The sequence below is a fragment of the Chionomys nivalis genome, chromosome 26 (genome assembly GCF_950005125.1).
Source record: "Chionomys nivalis chromosome 26, mChiNiv1.1, whole genome shotgun sequence".
Classification (NCBI taxonomy): Eukaryota; Metazoa; Chordata; class Mammalia; order Rodentia; family Cricetidae; genus Chionomys; species Chionomys nivalis.
Window position 1 is genome coordinate 23238300 of NC_080111.1, and position 19985 is coordinate 23258284.

General features: G+C 40.1%; 1 protein-coding gene across 1 annotated transcript in view; it reads right to left on the minus strand.

Annotated features, from left to right (window-relative positions):
• Sema3e (semaphorin 3E) overlaps nt 1-19286 on the minus strand; it is a 228093-nt gene extending 208807 nt beyond the window's left edge. The window contains exon 1 of the mRNA XM_057758657.1: nt 18565-19286. Within this exon, the coding sequence (XP_057614640.1) occupies nt 18565-18679 (115 nt within the window). The 5' untranslated portion in view covers nt 18680-19286. The remainder of the gene's footprint in view (nt 1-18564) is intronic.
• Nucleotides 19287-19985: the final 699 nt, after the last annotated feature.

Sequence of the window (19985 nt, forward strand, 5' to 3'; positions counted from 1 at the left end):
TGATCTACAAATCAAGTTCCAAGACTGTTATATAGAGACACCTTGCCTTAGAAAACTAAAAGTGGGGGGAGTAAAAATAAGTCTTATGCTGTTTCCAATGAATGTATAAAATTAGGCACAAAATTTACAAAAAACATTCTTTATGTGCAATGACTCAATCAAAATATACACTATGGATTTGAACAGAGTTTTGAAAATAACAACTTAAAATGGCCAATAAATATCTTTGTTCACAATCCTTAAGGATTACTGAAATACAGATTAAAATAACTTTGAAATTTCATTTTCTCTCAGTCAGAATGGCTAAGATCAAGAAAACAACTCTAACACTGGCGTGAATTCAAGGCAAAAGAAACTTCATCCCTGCTAGCAGGGTGGGAACCAGTGCAGCTAGTTTAGAGAGCAGAGTGGGAAATCCTTAAAAAGCTAGAAGGATATCTTCTCTGCTACCCAGCCATCCCTACCGTTCCTTGGCACCCTACTACAGAGATCCATGCTCAGGTCTGTACACTGTCACGTGGCTCACAACAGCCAGATAGTTCACACCATCCGAAAGTCTTCCGAAAATGAACAAATAATGCAAATGTGGTGCACATGCGTAATAGAATACTGTTCAAACTAGAAAGAAGAACGCAATCATGAAATTTGCCGGTAAATGAACAGAACTGGAAAGCATAATAGTGAGTCACATAACCCAGACCCATAAAAAAAATGCAGGGGCTGGAGAGGTGACTCGGAGGTTAAGAGCACTGGCTGCTCTTCCAGGAGTCCTGAGTTCAGTTTCCAGCAACCACTTGGTGGCTCACAACCATCTGTAGGGAGATCTGATGCCCTCTTCTGAAATGCAGGCATGCATGCAGGCAGAACACTACATACATAATAAATAAATCTTGAAATAAATAGTAAAGACCCATGCCACACTTCTCTCTCATCTGTAGTTCCTAGCTCTAAATCCTCAACTGTGAATGCACAACACAAAGTAAGCAAGGGAACCAGAAAAGTACATCGGGACCATGTGGGAGAAGAAGACCTAGAGAGGGGATCTTATACGGTTGCTACAAAGGGAAAAATTGGGGAGGTAGCTTTAATTGAAAGGGGTATTGAGAGTAATATGGGATAGGGGAGAAAAGAGAGATGATCACACTAAGGGTGTTCAGAAAAGTCATAGGGAAACATTATTTTTATAACCTTACCTAAAATATATAATATATATGCTTGTGAATATAGTTTAAATGGAGCTATGTTACATAGTGTGATAAAGATCCACTCAAGAACAATAAACTATAAAAAAGTGTCATGCCTGACACGTCAGGTATGAGCAATCTCCCTCATAGCTGTTGGTCAAACGTCCAAGAGACCCAAAAACATCACAGTGAATTGCCACGGCCTTGAAACTGGCGATAAGACTCTTTCTATTTCTGAAGACAAAACACTTTGAACACAGAACTTAGCAGAACCCAGCTGAAACTGACCTGGAAGCCTCCAGTCTGTGGACTGGCTCTCCTAATTTAGAGGTGACATGTAAGATGCCAGGGAGCCCTACCCAGCTATAGCGTCAACGAACTACAACAATGACTGGCCCAGCAAGATCTCCCCAATGTTGAAGAAAGTAGCTCTCCCATTTCCTGCACAGCTTAAAGTGTATAAATTGAAGGGGCAGAAGTAAACTCCTGTTCTGTGTTCTGTAAGAGTTCCTGCAGACTCCCACACAGAAACCAATCCAGATGATGAATGCAATACATTATTTTGCAAGATAATTTTGCTCACTGACTTTGATATATTTATGGATTATATTTACTACTCACATAAATCAGAACTGACATATGTTTAACATAGATCACTGAGTACATTTTGCTTATAGAACGTAGGCATATTAAGTGGCTTGGTACTGAGGAGGCGCTTGGATAAGAATAGTATGAGTCTAAATTTACACCGGGAGGTAGCAAAAACATCAACTCACCTAACAGTAAGTTTGATGTTAGAAGATACACAAACAAAAACATAAGAGTATTTATACTGTAAGAGGAAATAGAACAACTCAGATGATCTATAGTAATAAAATTACCTGCATAAATTGTATATTCAGGAACAAGGAACAATTTTTATAATAATATGAATGTGTGTGATTATTCTTCCATTTCCTCAGACTGATATGACTGTCACATTAAATGAAGTAGGAGTACCAAAGGCATAATCTTTTCATCAACGCATATAACTTGCATGTAAGAAATGCAATCAAATAGACTGGAAGGCACCTAAGGACTCCTTACTGTTAGTGTAAAGTAATTCCAACATCTTAAACTACTATGAATTATTGCAGATGGGTGAGTCTGTCACATGCAACCTTCAAGGATTGATCAAGAGATCTCTTTTATCACAGTGTTGAATTTTGAAAGCCTCCAGTCTATGAATCTAAAACGGACAGTGTGGCTGTGAACACACAGTTATGTGAAATCTGCATTATCCTGACGGTGTTTGATGAGTAACAGGATATTCCTTTGGCATTGCTCTTGCATATTAAAGTAAGGAAAACTATATGCAGTGTGTCGACTGGTAATATGGAAACACACTGGTGAAGCAAATAGTATAAGGAAAAAAGATTCAAAACTGCAGGGAAATTTGGTCAGCCTAGACATTTTTTAATGCAGAAGAAACAAAGAATACTTTAGACATGTAAAATCTTCTCAAGAATGATTTCAATTATCTTCTTGTCTGACTTACAAGCAGTTAATGAAAAAAACATTATTTTTTTCTGAAAAAAAATCATATGCCTCTTTTTAAAACACAGGACTTGTTACAAATATCCAGAGAGACTGGCAAATCTACAAAATGACAGCAAATTAAAGTTATGAAATTAAGCAATCACAGCTATGGTGGTATTTTAATTCTGCCATTCTGTTATGGTGACCATTCCAGACTCCTTTTACATAAAAATTTGTTCAGACATTTCTAAAATCTCCTGTCTATTTCATCTGTGAAGAAAGCTTCTGGGTCTTCATCCTAACTAATTTCAAATTCGTATTTCAATAAATATAATTATGTAAATAATTTTACAATATTTATTTAAAGAAGCAGCAGTGATATTTATTGATCTTCATGTCCCAAAAAAGCCAAAAGCATACATAGTATATTATCTAATGAAAAATTGTCTGAAGTCTCTTTCCAAATACGGGTATTTAAATAGAGCCATGATCTGTGTATTTTATATTAGAGAAAATAACTTCTAAAGCATTGTTTAAGCAGTTCGAGCTTTGTAATTTCTACCTAGGCTTTCTGAAGGTAATAAATGTACAGATGATGTTAAGTAAATTAGGGAGAAACCTACAATTTGGATGAAGGGATGTCTCCCAGAACTTCAGGTACTTCTCTTCACCGTGTTTGGGAGCTACACAACTTGGAAGAGGGCCTCCCTGGACTTCTGTGAGAAGCCACACATAGGAAATAAAGGAAAGGGCTGGCTTCACTAGGGCTATGCAAAGCCCTCAGAAGGGCTGACAGCAACTTCAGTGCAAATGAATAGAAAGCATATTTGACAAATAAGACGTGTCAACTCAGGTGGCCTTGATAAATAAAATCTCTGCTCACAAGCACGTCCCGTGAGCAAGGCAGGCCTCCCTGGATGAGGAAATGGGGTGTGCGACATAAAGAGGAACACTGGCCAACAGGAACATGGCCAGAGCATGGACAATGTCCTTATAATCTCCACGGGAAGAGAAATATATATTCCCCTACAGCAGAAGGCCACAGGAACTAACTAAATATTTATCGATCTGACTCAACTCATGTCCTGGAGGGATTCGGGTAGAGGGAGATGGAGATAGATGTAGTTAATCAGCTTGGAGATATACGGACAATTGCTTTTTTTCTCCACTGGACTATTAAAAGCTACACTGGACAAATAAGTACGACATGGCAGATGTGTGGCCGGCCACCTGACCACTTGCTTAGAGGCCACAGAACTTGATTTCTGCGAACACTGGACAGTAATCAGGGAATTTCACACATCCAAAACTTTCTCAGTATGAATAAAAATACAAAAGCTTCCCTAAACCATGCCATTCTTTTTTCACTTGTGATTTGATTTTATTTTATAATTTTAAGTTGATAAAAGGCTAAGTGCACCATACTGGTTTTAATGGCCTAAGTACGATTGTGTTTTCAACTGTGCAGTTCTTCTTCAACTCTCCATCCCTACCTAGCGCCTTCCTCCCTCCTCCCCCCAGTTTTTCCACCCTGTTTCTTCCTATCAAATACCAACTTAGCAATAACTACGTGCCAAGCCCTGTTCTGACGACATTAGCAAGTCCTTTCCTTTAATCCTTATCTAAGCAATGAAACAAGTGTTATTTACTATGTCTTTTTAAAAAAAAAATCACAGCAATGAAATCTCCCTTATTTTATTTGTTTTCTAAATAGTCTTTAAAATGAGATGAAAACAACAATGTGTAAAATAAAACAATTTTCCAACTTGAATGGACAGATATAAAAGAGGGGCAGATGCGAGCAACGTTTTAGAAAAATATCATTTGTTTGCTCTGTAAAGATCAACAGAAGGAAAGATTATAAAACTGAATGAAATAAAGTTAGGAATGGGCCCACCCCAAATTATTTGGATGCCAGAGTAAGCCAATCCCAGCTGTTATTCCTTCCTCTGGCTGCCATCTCTTGGAGAGCAGGCGGAGGAGTAGGAGCAAACAACCTGCCGCAGCGGCAGCTGGGCTGGGCTGGAAAGTTGGGGGGGGGGGGCGGTAGTCTGCAAGACAAAGGGCAGTGGTGGAGGCTAGCACTGTGAACGGAAATTTGGGAGGCAGGCTGTGGGTGGGCTCAGGAGTGAGATGCCACAGCGATGTTACAACACACTATGGGCAGACCTCTCTCCTGGGAGACAGAGCTTTCCCCACCTATTACAGAACTAGGCCAATAGCATTTCTCCATTCCCTCCTGGTCACTATGTGGACCTGCAAGCCTGGAGCAATTCTGAGTCTGTTCTAATGATCCAGAGGAAATGAGCTTGCAGTGGAAGGCAAAGAGCATTCTCGAACCAGGACATCACGCTGTGGTTATTGCATGTTCACTAATACAGAAATGGAGTTGTCTAGGACAAGCTCTGGAAGCAAACCACATGCAATAAAATCCCAGCATAGCAATTATTTTACAGCATCTAACACTAGAAAGGCCTGGATGTCTTTCTAAGAAAGTATTCCCTTATTAGCCTAAAGGCATTGGTATAGATTTTCCCATTATCTTCCTGAGACAGAGTTTATCTGCATAGCTCTGGCTGTCCTAGAACTTTCTCCGTAGATTAGGCTAGCCTTGAACCCACACCTTTACCTCCTGAGTGCTGGGATTAAAGGTGTATGCCACCACACCCTGATGATTTATTATTAATATCTGCATTATTCCACAATCCTAAAATATATCTGACTTCAATTTGAGAATATTCATTGTGCAGTACGAAAAAAAAAAAAAAACTAACATAAAGAGAATCTGTTAAAAGCAATGCCCAACTAACCCATAACTGTTGCCTTTATCTGAAGGATATAATGATGGAGATAAAATTTATTTCTGTTAAGTGGAATTATAATTAACTGAATGGTAATATTTTTTCTTACTATAGTTCCTTGAATTTTGCTGTAAAAGTTATAAGAAAATTAAAGTATATTAATGTCACAGAAGCTTAACTAATCATTTCTCTTTACTTTAACAAATTAGTATTGGCTGATATTTTAAGTGGTTGTGAAATCCATTCCAATATTTCCTATCTCCTTTCATTTCTTTTCTTATTTCTTTTTGATTTATTTATTTATTATGTATACAACATTCTGCCTCCATGTATGCCCGCATGTCAGAAGAGGGCACCAGATCTCATTACAGATGGTTGTGAGCCACCATGTGGTTGCTAGGAATTGAATTCAGGACCTCTGGAAGAACAACCAGTGCTCTTAACCACTGAGCCATTTCTCCAGCTTCTCATTTTTTTTTCTTTCTGGACAAATAAAAGGGAAATAGCTTGAGTTCTCATATTAGTGAAGACATGCAATGATACAGATAATTAAATATCCTCGTAAGAAAATCTTTTAACATTTGACTGTGAAAATCTCTTTTGTTTTTATTTCAATTTACGTTTTAAATATTAGTAACTCCTCTTAGAATAAATCATATGATTCCTTCACATTAATCCCAACCCTAAACTGACAGCATGCTATTTGGTATTAATTTTAAGCAATCTTGAATATTTGACCTATACTTCTCATCCAGCCAGAACTATGTATAACATATACAGTTGAAGTATTGAGGTTGAATAATCTTTTACCTTTCTTCATTTTTACTGTTGTTACTCATCGACTTTGTGGGTTCGCCTGAGATCTGGAGTGCTGTAGGAAGTCTAACAGCCAGTGGTTACCCGCCCACTGGGGTGTGGCCTCTTATACTATCTATGCCGAGGTAAAGCATACATTGGCCTCTTTTCCGGCTATAGGATTGGGTTTCTGATCTCCTTTCAAGCAGAGGATTCTGGCTTGTGAGTCTACCCCTAAATAAATAACCGTCTATTTCTCAGTTCTGAGCTAGTGTGGGTTTTCTTTTAAGCGTCCTTCTTCATTGGAGATATGACAAATAATGACAAACCAAAGACAGCAGGATCAAATTATGCATCAAACAACCCCTCCCAAGGACAAACTGATTAAAAAAATTAAAAAAAAGAAAACACTTTGCTTTGGTGCATGAAGGAAGGACAAGGCTTCACAACCAAAATGCTGAACGAGCCACGGCTCTTTCACAACGATTTCTCCCGGGCTGAGAACACAGTTTTCCTTTACTGCTTCTTTGAGTCTGTTTCTTCAGCACCTATCAGTGTTGCCATCAACAGGATACTGCACAGAATGGGAGACTACGACTGGAACAACGAGAGCAGACGAAGCAACCGGTGCCGTCAGGTGTCTAGCCCGCATGGACTTATGTCAGGAGCCATGCCCCCCCCCCCCAAATTATTATAGGGATCACCGCCGTGAGGAGTTTTGCAGAGGAATCTACTTCCCAATTGTATTGAGAATTGTTTTATTGACAAAGCCTATCCCACACCCAAATTGTCTGTTCATAGAGAGCTATCTGTTAGCGGAACCTGCCTCACATTCCAAACTATCTAGAGAACTAGGTGTGTCAACTTGTGAACTCCTGGCAGAGGAATCGCGACCTGACCGATCGTAACCTCTTGGTCTACATGACTGGCGTGGACCACGTGGTAAGATCCCATGCCCCAGCCCCACAAGCTCCTCATCCAAGGGCTATATAAGCTGCAACCATGACTCTAATAAACGGAGGCTTCGACAAATCTGCCTAGCCTCCTTCCTCTTATCAGACCATGTCTTTCAGGTGGTACCTCTCCGTGACCCTGGAATAACTGACCAGCCAGGCGGGTTACAGACCCTAAACAGAGTAACCCGGCCAAGGCGGTCTACAGATTTAGACCACTCCTGTGGAAACCTCAAATGGCATCTTTCAAATAGATTCCGGACTGTTTTAAAGCCTTCTGGGTTCCTTTCCAGAACTGTCCAAAGGAAGAACCTGAAGCCATCTAGGCCTTTTGAAGAAGTAGAAAGATAAATTTTCCTTACTTTTCTGTCATTGGTGTTCTCCAATCATTTCATTTTCTTCAATGTCTATTAGGAGCATATTTATAAGTGGAGCTAGAATTTAAGTAGGTGATACTAATATCATTATTTAGGGCAAAGATATTATAGGTATTAAAATAAGTAATTAGTTATATTGCAAAACTAACATTCATTAGAACGAAAATAAACAGTAAATCCTATAACTGCTACAAAAAATCTTAGAGTCAGAACAGGCAAGGAGTACAAGCGGCCAGTGTTAATGACCTGAGTTAGATTCCCAGGGGCACAATGTAGAAGGAGAAAGTTGGCCCCCCAAAGTTGTCCTTTGATCTCCACACACAGGTCACGGCATATAAGCTCACAGACATGTACACAAACGAAGAGTTTTTTAAATTTTCAAATCTATCTGAATTTTTATTACTAAAGTATCACTCACACTAAATAAACGAAAATTCCTCAGACTCACACAGAAATGAGGGAGGTAATTGAGGTGAAGTGGATATCTAGTAGAGAGGACCTCTGACAGGATCCTCAGAGCGGGAGGACTGAGAGCACAGCAGGATGCTAGAGAGAGAAAATACAAATGACTGGCTCAGGGCTTCTGACCCACCACTCACTCACTAGTCATCCAGGCTACGTTCCAGTTCCCCTTTCCATCAAAGCTCTGTACTTCCTTAGACCTCATCTTCCTCATCTTGACATTTAGTACATAAAAATGTCTTCCTTTATCGTGACAAGTCTCTTCACAAATACGTCTTGGGACTCTTAGGAATAGAGTTGTATAAAGTTCTCTCTTTGTCTTTCTCTCTTTCCCTTTCCCTCTCTCTCTCTCTCTCTCTCTCTCTCTCTCTCTCTCTCTGTGTGTGTGTGTGTGAGCGTGCGTGCATGTGTGTAAGAGAGAGAGAGACTGGAGAGAGAAGAGAAAGAACTTTATCTTAGAACAAGTTCAGATTCATAGGAAGATTGTGAAGTTAACAAAAGAAGTTCCCATATCCCTAGACCCAGTTCTCCATTTATTAATTGTTTACCTAATGGTAACATCACAGCTAATAAACCAAATGGATGTGTAATTGTTAGCTAAAATCCATGCCGCATTTAGATATCCTTAGTTTTACCTGGAAAACTTTTGCTGCCCTCAGGATCCGAACCAGCACACCATTTATAGTCCTAAAACAGTGTCTTTCCTACATTCTAGAATCCTAGCTTCGTGCTCAGTCTCTAAACACTGATAAAGCTCAACAGGCATTCAAAGAATAAGACATTGTTGAACTAACCCATCTTTTTGGGAAAGCTAAAAGCTTCTAAATTTCCAGTGGGAGATAAGATTCAGAACACAGGGATTAAACATTGGTGACATTGTTTTGTTATTGGTCCAGGGAAAACGCCCTTTGTGAAATGTACATGTTCTGAAATTTCACAGAAAGCTTCTCCATAATCGACCAGACTTCTGAACTTAATATAGAAATATGTGTCCAATTTATAACATCAGTAATGAATAGAATATTTTCATATGCTAAACGGCAATCACTAAGTGCAAACACATCATGCTCAATTAAAACTAATCAGGGAATCGTACTATAGCTCGACTTCTATGCTGTAGTCTCAAGACCAGTCCTATAATTTAGACATTAGGATGTTGTAGTTAGCAGTAGCCCTAAAACAGGGTGGACTTTATTTGGCCATAATGTAGAAGGCAACTAAACATGTTTTCATTTGAAATTCAGTAGATAGTAGACACCCATGCCATAAGTACAGGCTTTAGAAATGACTTAAATAAGTAATTTTATTCCCTACACAATGGCAAAACAAACAATTCTATGTTGACTTTATGTAACGTAAAGGCAATTCTACAAACTAAGGAACAGTATAAACATCACAATATCAAGTTATATTAGTGCACTTTTCTATAGCCATCACTTGGGACAGAATAGCTTTATTGGCTTCTTTCTAACCCTAAAGAAAGTGAGTGTCAGAGTTCAATGACTTTACAAGAATCAGGAAGTAGGAATAAGATACACTGTGGACTCAAATCCAAAAATTTAAAAATTGTTCATCTGTACGCTTTTCAACACAGAATACTGCTTCCCAAGTCCTGTCGTGTTTAAAGAATCTGGAGAAATCAGACATACAGGGAGGCTATCAGAGAAGAAATGAGTCCATGCATTTGGGGAACTGGAAGGGACCTGAGCCAGCACCAGCACGTGGTCCCCAGTAAACTGCACTCAGGAAACAAGCAATCAGGAGTGGTCAATAACAGCAAGCAATGGAGAGAACCCATTTTGTTTGGCCTTTTGATCTACAGTACGTTTTGAACTCAGAATTTAAAGCCCGCTTCAGCCCCCTCGTTTCCAAGAGATGATGGGTCAGAAGAGGCTGGCTGCTATTTTCTCCCCCTTTATTCTCCTTCTCTTTGCTGCTCTTCTGTGGGGCTGTGGAGCACTGGCTGCCTGAAATCACCGGTGGGACTTATTCTTAGCAATTTTGTGCCCCCACAGAAACCTAGAAAGAAAATCCCTTTTGTTCTCGCTTTCCTGAAGCTAAGGCTCAAAAAACTGAGAGTACAGAAGTCAGTAGGGTTTGCATTGATAATAGTCTGTCTTTCACCTAACTCAAGTTTAGCTATGGATTACATCTGTTAGCAGGTTTAACTCCCCCATGCTCCCAGTGCCTCAATCTCTTGGTACCGTTGAGCATCAGCTACCAGCCTGAAAAGAACAGGCTAGAGAAGGGAGATTAGACACCTGATTATCCAGTGAGTTATCTATCTAATATTTCATTAGAAGATGAATTTCAACAAATTCTGACTACCTAATAATTGTAAGTTTTTCTGATTTAAAGCTCTATCTTGCTTTCTGGTCCTCAAATTAAATAAAAAAATAAAATGAAGTTTGAAGGGAAACTGAGGATGAATGAATGCATGTCATTCTCGACAACTTGTTTGCTTCTCATTTGTGGGCCTAAAGTGAGGAAAAGATAAGGAATTTCTATATGAGAAAAAAACAACCCGGGAGAGAGACGGTACGAACTGCACGCTATGTAGCAGAGGACCCAAGTGGCAAAAAAGGAAGAAACCTGTGATTGCCCAAAAATGGTATGTGCGTGCAAAGTAGTGTTTAGAAAGAAAAAAAAAATACGAGGATTACACATAGATGGGAAAACGAGGGATGCCGGGAAACGACTTCCTGAAGCCCTGCTGTTTCCCTCACCACGGGGAAAGGAGGTGGATACCCAGGCAAGGCTAAGCCCTTCTTCTAAAATGAGCTTTAAGGAAGGAGCCATAAGCAGCTGCTCAGCATGCCTCAGTTTCCCTGGAGCTTTTCACACACCACCCCATCACACTCCGCTTTGGAGATCACAGTGTCCAAGGTGCTGTGCTTTACTCCTGCGGCGATGGGCACTTGCTGAAGTCCAGCGAGTTGAAGGGAGTCAGTCCCGTCCCCGCCACCCTACCTTGTTTGTCCCGGGAAGGCAGAGCTTAAGACTGTCTTTCACTTTCAAAGCAAACAACACATGCTGAGCTGATAGCCGCCTACCGGACACTGTTTAGACTAAGCTTGCTCAGTGTGGTCTGGCTTTTGTAATATCAGCCCCATTGTACTTTACAATGTTGGGTCTACAATTACCTTTGTTAGGTAGGCATCTTTAAGATTTGATCTGCTGCCTCCAAAGTGCCACTGATAATGTTCCAACTTCCTTTAAATGATTAACAAAATAATTCTTCAGTAACTTAAATTACAAAGACACCAACTTCTACACTATTTGTAGCCATCTACAGCAGTAAGAACTGACATTACTAAAAAAATCTTTTACTTTTAGTGAAAACCTGTGATGAGTATCTCCCCTTATTTTAAATTGGAAGCTAAGAGTTTGAGCATCATTATTTTTACAATTAAAAAGAAAAACCAGTGTAGATGATGCTCTCGGACTGACCTCTGGTTCACTGAGTCAGTTTGGAAAAGCTTCCTAAAATATTGGGCCTCATCAATTTCTATCATCTTTCTGATCCTTCACGATCTATCGGCAAATTAAACACTACATTGCTTTAAAACCGAGGAGACTCATGCTCACTAAACACAAGTTACTTGCTCACACCATGCAACAGAAGCTAGGTTTGAATTAGGCATGCTTCATCAAAAATGAGGGGGACTGAGGCCATCAAAATAAGAATGTGAGAGTATTTTGTAATGTCTGGGCCTTAAATATTTGTTCTGTTGACCATTCTAAGTCCATGGGCAGAGAACAATGATGGCTGAGAATTTAGTTGCCAGGAATAGATGTGGAATTCACTTTTCAGCTTAAAAAGCTTCAAGAAGGGGGCAGACGTGATAGCACACACCTTTAATCCCAGCAGCACTCAGGAGGTAGAGGCAGGCAGATCTGAGTTTTTGGCTAACCTGGTCTACATAATGAGTTCCAAGACAGCCAGGAGACTAACTGTACCAGTACTACACAGTGAAACCCTGTCTCAGACAACAAAAACAACAACAACAAAAAAAACTTCAAGAAAACCAGTGAATTTCTCTTGTATCTTTTTATGGGCCATTGAAAGGCAAGATTACTAGGTCAGTGTACAATGATAATAGGAGGGAAGGCTGTGATCTAGGCATTAGAATCTCAAAAGGCAAAGGTATTTTTAAATAATCAATTGCCTTGACTACCACAGGCTCATAGGAAGACAAGGTATCAATCCTGAAGAGTCGTCAGTTCTTGAAATGATTAGTCCTAATAGAAATGTTCCCTCAGCGGCAGAAACTGAAACCTTTGGTTTACATGTGGCACTGACATGTTTTTAACAAGTTGAGAATAACTCACCTACAAATGTATTGCCATTGCCATCTTTACGATGTATGCAAAGAACAATGATTGCTTATATTTAAGGAATACCTAAAGACAATGATATTTCTCTGTTTCAAATCCTTTTATGGAAGCCATTATTTACCATAACCAACCATTTTCTTACATAATTTATTCAGCGTTCTGAAGCATCAGGTGTGAACTAGCAACTCTGGTATTGGAACTAAAAAAGAAATCTAAATCGTCACTGTGCACCCTTAGGAGATATTATGAGTAATTTCATTTCAGCACGGTTTTGCTTTCAACTGTAAAACTGAGGGCCACTTAAGAGAGTAAAGACAGTGTCTGAATGGGGATGTGCATCTACAGAGTGCCTTTCTGGATTCTTGCTGACCAAATTCCTCTGTGAAACCATAAAACATTTCAGATAAAGGAGTAAAGTTTTACACACTCTCCTACCCAGAAATCTGCAATGAACCCTTTAGACATCACTAATGAAATAAAACTGACTCAACAGATTGCTAACAATTTCTCCCAGCAACCACTAAGTTAATAGCTTGGCAGTTTATTGTGTGAACACAGAATTAAAGCATGGAATTGAGAAGTGATCTCATCTCTGGAAGAGAAAAAAGAGACGAAATACCCTGAGGCTAAGTGACAAATTCAGCTTGACTAGTGAGACAACAGTATGGCAAAATAAAGGTTTAAAAGAATACTTCATTATGGCATCCTGATTTTTATTGTACATATTTATTAATCAAGAGCAGGCATAGATCTTATTTTCCATATAGAAAATTGCCCTCAAAAAGATTCTTAGATAGCTATACAAACATAAATTATAATCTAGTTCATTAATAAACTTCTTCTGTGGCCTTTTCTAACCTTGAGCCTCAGGCTCCTTCAATTCTCTAAGAAGGAATAGCTGTTTTTCTTCTGTGATCTTCAATATCCATGTAATAACTGAGTGATTCATGGAATGACTGATGTACTGATATGATATCCACGTAGCATCCAATAAATACAAAAATATAAGTTCAATAAGTACCATTCTTATTTATTACTTACATAGACTTTTTCTACAGAAAGCATTTTTGCGTAAGCCCAAACTCAACGAAACATCGTTTACATTTTGTTCCATCTTTATTTCTTTTTTTTTTAAATATTTATTTATTTATTATGCATACAATATTCTGTCTGTGTGTATGTCTGCAGGCCAGAAGAGGGGACCATACCTCAGTACAGATAGATAGTTGTGAACCACCATGTGGTTGCTGGGAATTGAACTCAGGACCTTTGGAAGAGCAGGCAATGCTCTTAACCACTGAGCCATCTCTCCAGCCCCCATCCTTATTTCTTAACATAAACTGTTGGTTAAGAAAGCCACCGTGTCATTCTCACCAACACTCCCCGATAGAGTCTGCCATGGAGGTTAATGTTCACTCCTGAGTCCTATTTAACTACTGTGAGTATGAATCATGCCTTATGACCAGTTCTTATTTATTAACACCCAGAGATGTGTGACTAATATCACTACTGATAATGCTTAGTTACTGACCGAAACCAAACTTTGAGCTGGGTCAGGAAATAATAGCTTAGTTACTGCCTGATTTTATTTTAATTTTTAGTTACTTGGGATAGAAAATAAACATCAGTCTCCAGGGCAAACATGCAAAGCTTTCCTTAAATTATATTTTAGTTGTAAATCATTGTGGTAATCAGAGCAAATATTGGCCGTGGAAAGTTGGCAATGAATATGAAGTAATGATCTTCTAAGTTGTCATAACTAAGGCACAAAGGTATGGAAGACGGCACTTGGAATGAATGGCTCACAAACATCATCCATCACATTTTCGCCCTGTACGGCAGCACTGTTTTAACACTTGATCCTGTCTAAGTTCCCTTCATTGCCAACGGTCATTTCCCTTAGAGCTTGCTGCCTTCCACAACAATCAACACAGTAGTTTGCAAGAAATATTAGTAATATATTCAATTTTAGATTATAAAGTACATTCTCTAGTATTGTAGATCTTCTCCAACCCTCAGTGAAATATGCAAGGGTCCCACGGCATCCAGTATTTTTCACAGCGATGTACAAATTGCCATCATGAGCAAGAGTAGGGCATTGGATGGTGGCTGCTGATGTCATATCCTGAGCTCTTGTGTCTGTGGCAGATCAATCAGAATGCCTAAATACAGACACACTGCTTAACACTTTCTAGGGCTAGATTTATGCATATGGGTGTCCCTTCAAAGCCTCCGTTTATAACGTCAACACATCTTGACCTAACTGTCTGTTCCCCAAACATCCTAGGAGAAGACTATTTTGCTGAAATACCACTCTCTGTGTCTTCTGTGACCATCCTTCCTCATGAGGATGTTGAGCTCCTGTCTTCCAGACTCCCTGATGGACTGTTCCTGATTGAATTCTTGGTTGATCAGATCTTTCTACAGATACTGTGATTGCTTCTTTGCTAATTGGTTTTTTTGTTTTTTCCTTCTCTCAACTCCTTTATCAAGAAGGTTATTTTTGTTTTCCCAGTAACCTCATTAATGCAGGATGGTGACAGATAAGGAAAGAGCAGACACCGACGTGGAACCACTCAGGTCTTCAGGACTCCTCCTCATTCTTTCCATTTGTTCTTTCTTGAGGATCACAAGGAGAGCTCTTTGAACAGAAAGTGCGTTCTTTATTAATCTTATCAATGCCATCTTCGTTCGCGGGAACAACTAAGTGCACACGGAGCATGACTACTCTCCAACTTGAAAATTTTTGCCTTATATAGTCAACCTCAACGCTACTCAAATCTTGACTTCTTGACTGAACATTCTTTCAGAATGAAATAGCATCTTGCCACGCATCTTTTTTTCCCTGAAACTCACTCTGCAGACCAGATTGCCTCAAACCGAGAGATCTGCCTGCTTCTGCTTCCCAAGTGCTAGGATTAAAGGTTTACGCCACCAACTCCCAACTATGTTTTTATTTGTTAACTAAGCTTATTTGTTCTTATAAATTTCAACAAGAGAGACACATATGTTCTGAACAGGAATTGCCTTGTCTTTTCATGTTCTCTACTTGTCCCAGATTGACACATTTTCCGGAGTAATGAGATAGTAAGAAGAACAAAAGGATGAGTACCCCCATCATAGGTGAAGAATGCTTGGATATAAACTAGAAGGCGCTCTCTATTCCATACTCCCTTCCTACTTAGTAGCTTTCTTCTGGAAAAGTCTATTGAAGAACAAGCCATTACCAGATAGGCAGAAGAGCAGAAGGAAAATGAAGGGATTTGTGGGTTTCCAGATATTTTTCTGAACACACATTTAGACAAATTAACTCAAGCTTTGCGTAAGGCAGTTAAATGTCCTCCTTCTTGGAAAGATTTCTTTCCCCCCTCTAATCTTGGAAGTGGAGGGTGTAAGAGAGATGACTGCCCTTCTCCCACCCTTCTTGCACACGGTATAGACCACTGTCAGGAGAAGAATGACGGACGAATACCACAGGCCACATCTAGGGAGCTGACAGTGTTACCTGGTGGGGTCAGGCAGCAATACAGAGGTGCTGACCCATAGACGCCCATATATCTTATTTGAAAGAAAGAACATCTATTGGTAATATTAATAGCTTAAGTCCTCTTCCTACTGAAAAACCAACATTACTGCCACCATTTAATTACTTCAGATGATTAACCTGCACTCAACTATTCCTTATATTTGAAGACTCCTGGAACAGCTCCTGAATTCCAGAGTGTGGAGGAGCAAGGGGCTCATTTTATGCTGGCAAAACTGGGTGTCCTTGCTCTGACATTCTATGATTCCCCTGTCACTGAGGCACCTGTGGTACAGCAAGCATTTGTATAAAATCATCACCATAAAAGTGTCTGTTTAGCTCGTCCCAATAAAAGGTGAAGAAATGCCAAAGAGAAATCTTGTGAGTTTTCTGTCTAGTACACACAGATACTAGCAGCTCCTCTCGATGACAACACATGACACACAGCTCATAACATCAGTTACAGTCGTCTCTCTGATTAAGAGAGACATCTTGAAGACGAGCTTGATAAAAGTATAAAAATGAGATCAGCTCTCCCATGTAGTTTGGGTACACTGACCAAATTGTAAGCTCCAAATCAAATGAGACAGTTTAGAAAACATACTAATACTGAGCTACCAAATGCCAAGCACTCCTCGGGCATAAATGTTAATAGAAGGCCTAACAGAATCGCAGCATGTCAAAACTGACAGCTCACCCGCTTTTCTTTCTTCTCTACATTTTTATTAGTTTTCCACCACAAAACAGAAAAAAAAAAAGAAAGAAAGAAAAATTATGGCAGAGTTGAAGCTAGGAGGAAAAAACTAGCTTTAAATCCTCTTCCATGACTCATGCGTCCTTTTGCCTGCATTCCGTCCTTCTTCATCACCTAATATGACCCTTCCTGGGTCTGCTGTCTAAATGCCACACTACACCTAAAGGTAGTTACACTTCCTCCCTCTTTACAGAAGCACAGCACACATTACATATGATAGGACCCACATATCAGGGAGATATACAGTGTTTTTCTGCCTGAGTTTGGGTCACCTCCCTTAACGGTGTGTTTTCCAAGGGCATTCATTTTCCTGCAAATTTATGATTTTTTTTATAAAATCAATATGAAAAGTAAGCTTCATGTATACCAACAATTTATGCTCAGAAAAAAGAAATTAGAAAAAAAATTATTCATAATAGCTCTAAAATAAATACTACTTATAAGAAACAGAATCAACTTTTTATTTCTGGCATCCTCATTTTCCACATTCCCCCCCCCATTCATTTAGCACCATGATATATTTGGCTACAACTTCTAGCAGAGACTTTGATAACTATCATAATATAACCTCCTAAATCAAAAGCCATTTGCTAATTCAGGACACTATATTTCATAAGCTTTACAGATGTAGTGTTCACATATTTTTAAACATTTTGGTACTGACTATATAATATAACAAGAAAATTATCTAATTCAAGAACATATCCATAGTTTTAAGTATTAAGATGAGAAATTTCTACAGTCACCAATACATTTCCTGCTGTCCAATAAGAAGACAAAAAGACCATGTATGTCGTACAAAACTCAGACCTGCTATTTCCAGCTTCTACCTTGTACCCAAAAGTACAGGTTCTGTCTTTCCATAGTGAAAGACAATTTAAGAGCTTACTCAGCTTGAAAAAAAAAGGCTCTTATGTAATCCTTATTATTGCATCTGTTCTCTGTCTTAACTGGGGGTGGCAATGAATACTTCATTCCCAACAATTTATTCCCAATTTCTTTGAAGTCAACAAAATCACTTCCTCTTAAAACAGGTTTTGTCTCTTGTTTGCTTGGTGACAGGAGGACCCGTAATTGATTCTGACTGGTCCTGATGCAAAACCTATCATCTTTATGATCATTTATTTATGAATATGATGTAGCTGTGTAAGACCTAAGTGCAGAATAAAATAAATAAATAAATAAAATAAACTCTGCTAGACCGTCAGTAAAAATAAAATTAATGCACACTTAAAAGAAAGGACTAGTGCATACTAAAATGTAAGTCAATTTACCATGATTGCCAATAGGCTGCTTTATTTTGCCACATATCACATTATTCAAATAACCATCTCAGCGTGAAGGCTAATTTGTATTAGTTGTTAGTCATTACATGTAATAACATTACATGGGGGTGGTATCATTTTTTTCTCCTCAGGAATTTTCTCCTCCTCTTAATTTCATAATAAAGAAAACAAACAAAATACCCAACCCCCCAAAAAAAGTGTACCTCTATTTTCAAAGCATGTCCCATATAGCTCCCATAATGCAAGTTGTGTTATTTCAGTACCTACTGCTCACTTGGTGGACTCAGCCTTTCCAGCTATTAGCAACTGTGCCCCACCTTCTCAGTTCTGCGAACTTCTCAAGAATAATATCTGATAATTCTAGGGCAGAAATAACACCTCCAAGTTGGTATGTGATTTAACACTTTTTCCAGATGAGGTAGGATATGTTAACTCGAGGTGCTTCCGATCCTGGGTGAGTTTTGCAGTAGGTTTCAGGTGCACTTTTGAGGTCTTGGAAGATGATGGACCTGTGTTAAGGGACTTTTCCATTTGGGCATTTTCCTAACAAAAGGATACGGAAAGGGAACTTACCTTTATGTGACAGGCGTAGCCTGGGGTAGGCGGGGTCCGCAGTGTGACCTGGGGTCCAGAGCTCCAGCAGGTGACCCCAGAGCAGCAAGGTGAGGATGCCTCCGACCGGTGCCATGGTGCGTACGGGCTCTCCCGTAGCCTCAGCAGCCTCACTTTAAGGCAGGATCGACTCAGTTCTTCTTAGGACTTCCCTCCAGGGCCAACTGCAGGCGACAGGCTTTGTCACAAACAGAGGGGCTTGTCATCAGAAAAACACCATTCCCAAGTACCATTCCCTGGGCAGATATGGATCCGCAAAGCCTTCCTCTCCTCGGGACCGGTGGTTTAGAAGCGCAGAGCAAGAGGGCATTCCATTCCAAGGAGCGCGTCTTAAGAGCCAGGTCCCGGCTGGAGCTGTCGCCGTCACCCAGCCGCGGGCGTGAGGAGGAGGCTGGGACTGGCTTCAATCTCCCCGCCAGCTATTCATTGAGAAAACAGCCGGAGCCGACCGGCAACCTCCCCCAGCTCTTCCCCCAGCCTCCCCCAAGCCTCCCAGAAGTCAGCCTCCTGCACTGACTTGCCGAGCAGCTAGCTCTTCCTCGCCTCTCCTCGCGCTAATTAAAAGCAAGAAGTGCCACTTGCGCCAGGAGCGCGGGATCCACCCAGCGGGGATGCCGCCTGTCAGCGCGCTGTTTACAGGAAAGTTCAGGCAGGGTTGAGCCCGCGCGCGTTTCTAGGAAGTGTCTCCAGCCCACGTGCCCCGCTGCATCTCCGCGCTGTGACGCGCCCGCCGGGCTCGGGAGACAGGTCCTCACCCTGGCGGGGCGTGGCCAGGAAAACCTGCATAATACCCCGATTATTTAAGAATGTGAAAGCCTGGGACTTGGCCTCGGGAAGGACTTTTAAATGCTCCCTCACCAAGGGCGATCCCTGAATAAATCCACTTTTTAAAATCCTCTGCCACCATCCAGGAGCCAAATTAATTTGTTCACTCTTTCCACAGACTCTTGCTCACAATTCAAGCTTACTGTATTGCTTCCACCTTACAAATGCTATGTTTGATTCTTCTGAGGAAAATACTTTTTTTTAAGAGCCTGGGTGGGGGGTGGGGGGATGCCGCCCCCACTCCCCGTGCCATCGTTTCAGAAATGGCTTAGTATGGAAAAAAGGATTTGTCTTAGATTCATTCTTTATAAAGCGAAAAATAAATCTCACTTCAAATTTAAGAAAAAATTAAGCGTTGAGGTATTGCTCCTCTGTGTGGTGTCCATGATAAAGCTGAGTGTGTCTTCCCTGTGGGTCTGTGTAACACAGGCATTAGAGAAGGCAGGATGTGAGCGCCTTAGAACTCAGTGCTGTGTACTGTCGGGAGTTTATTTTCACGGACACCCTGTTTGTGTAAATAAGCTTAATACAGTAGGGCAACTTCTCAACGTACTTTC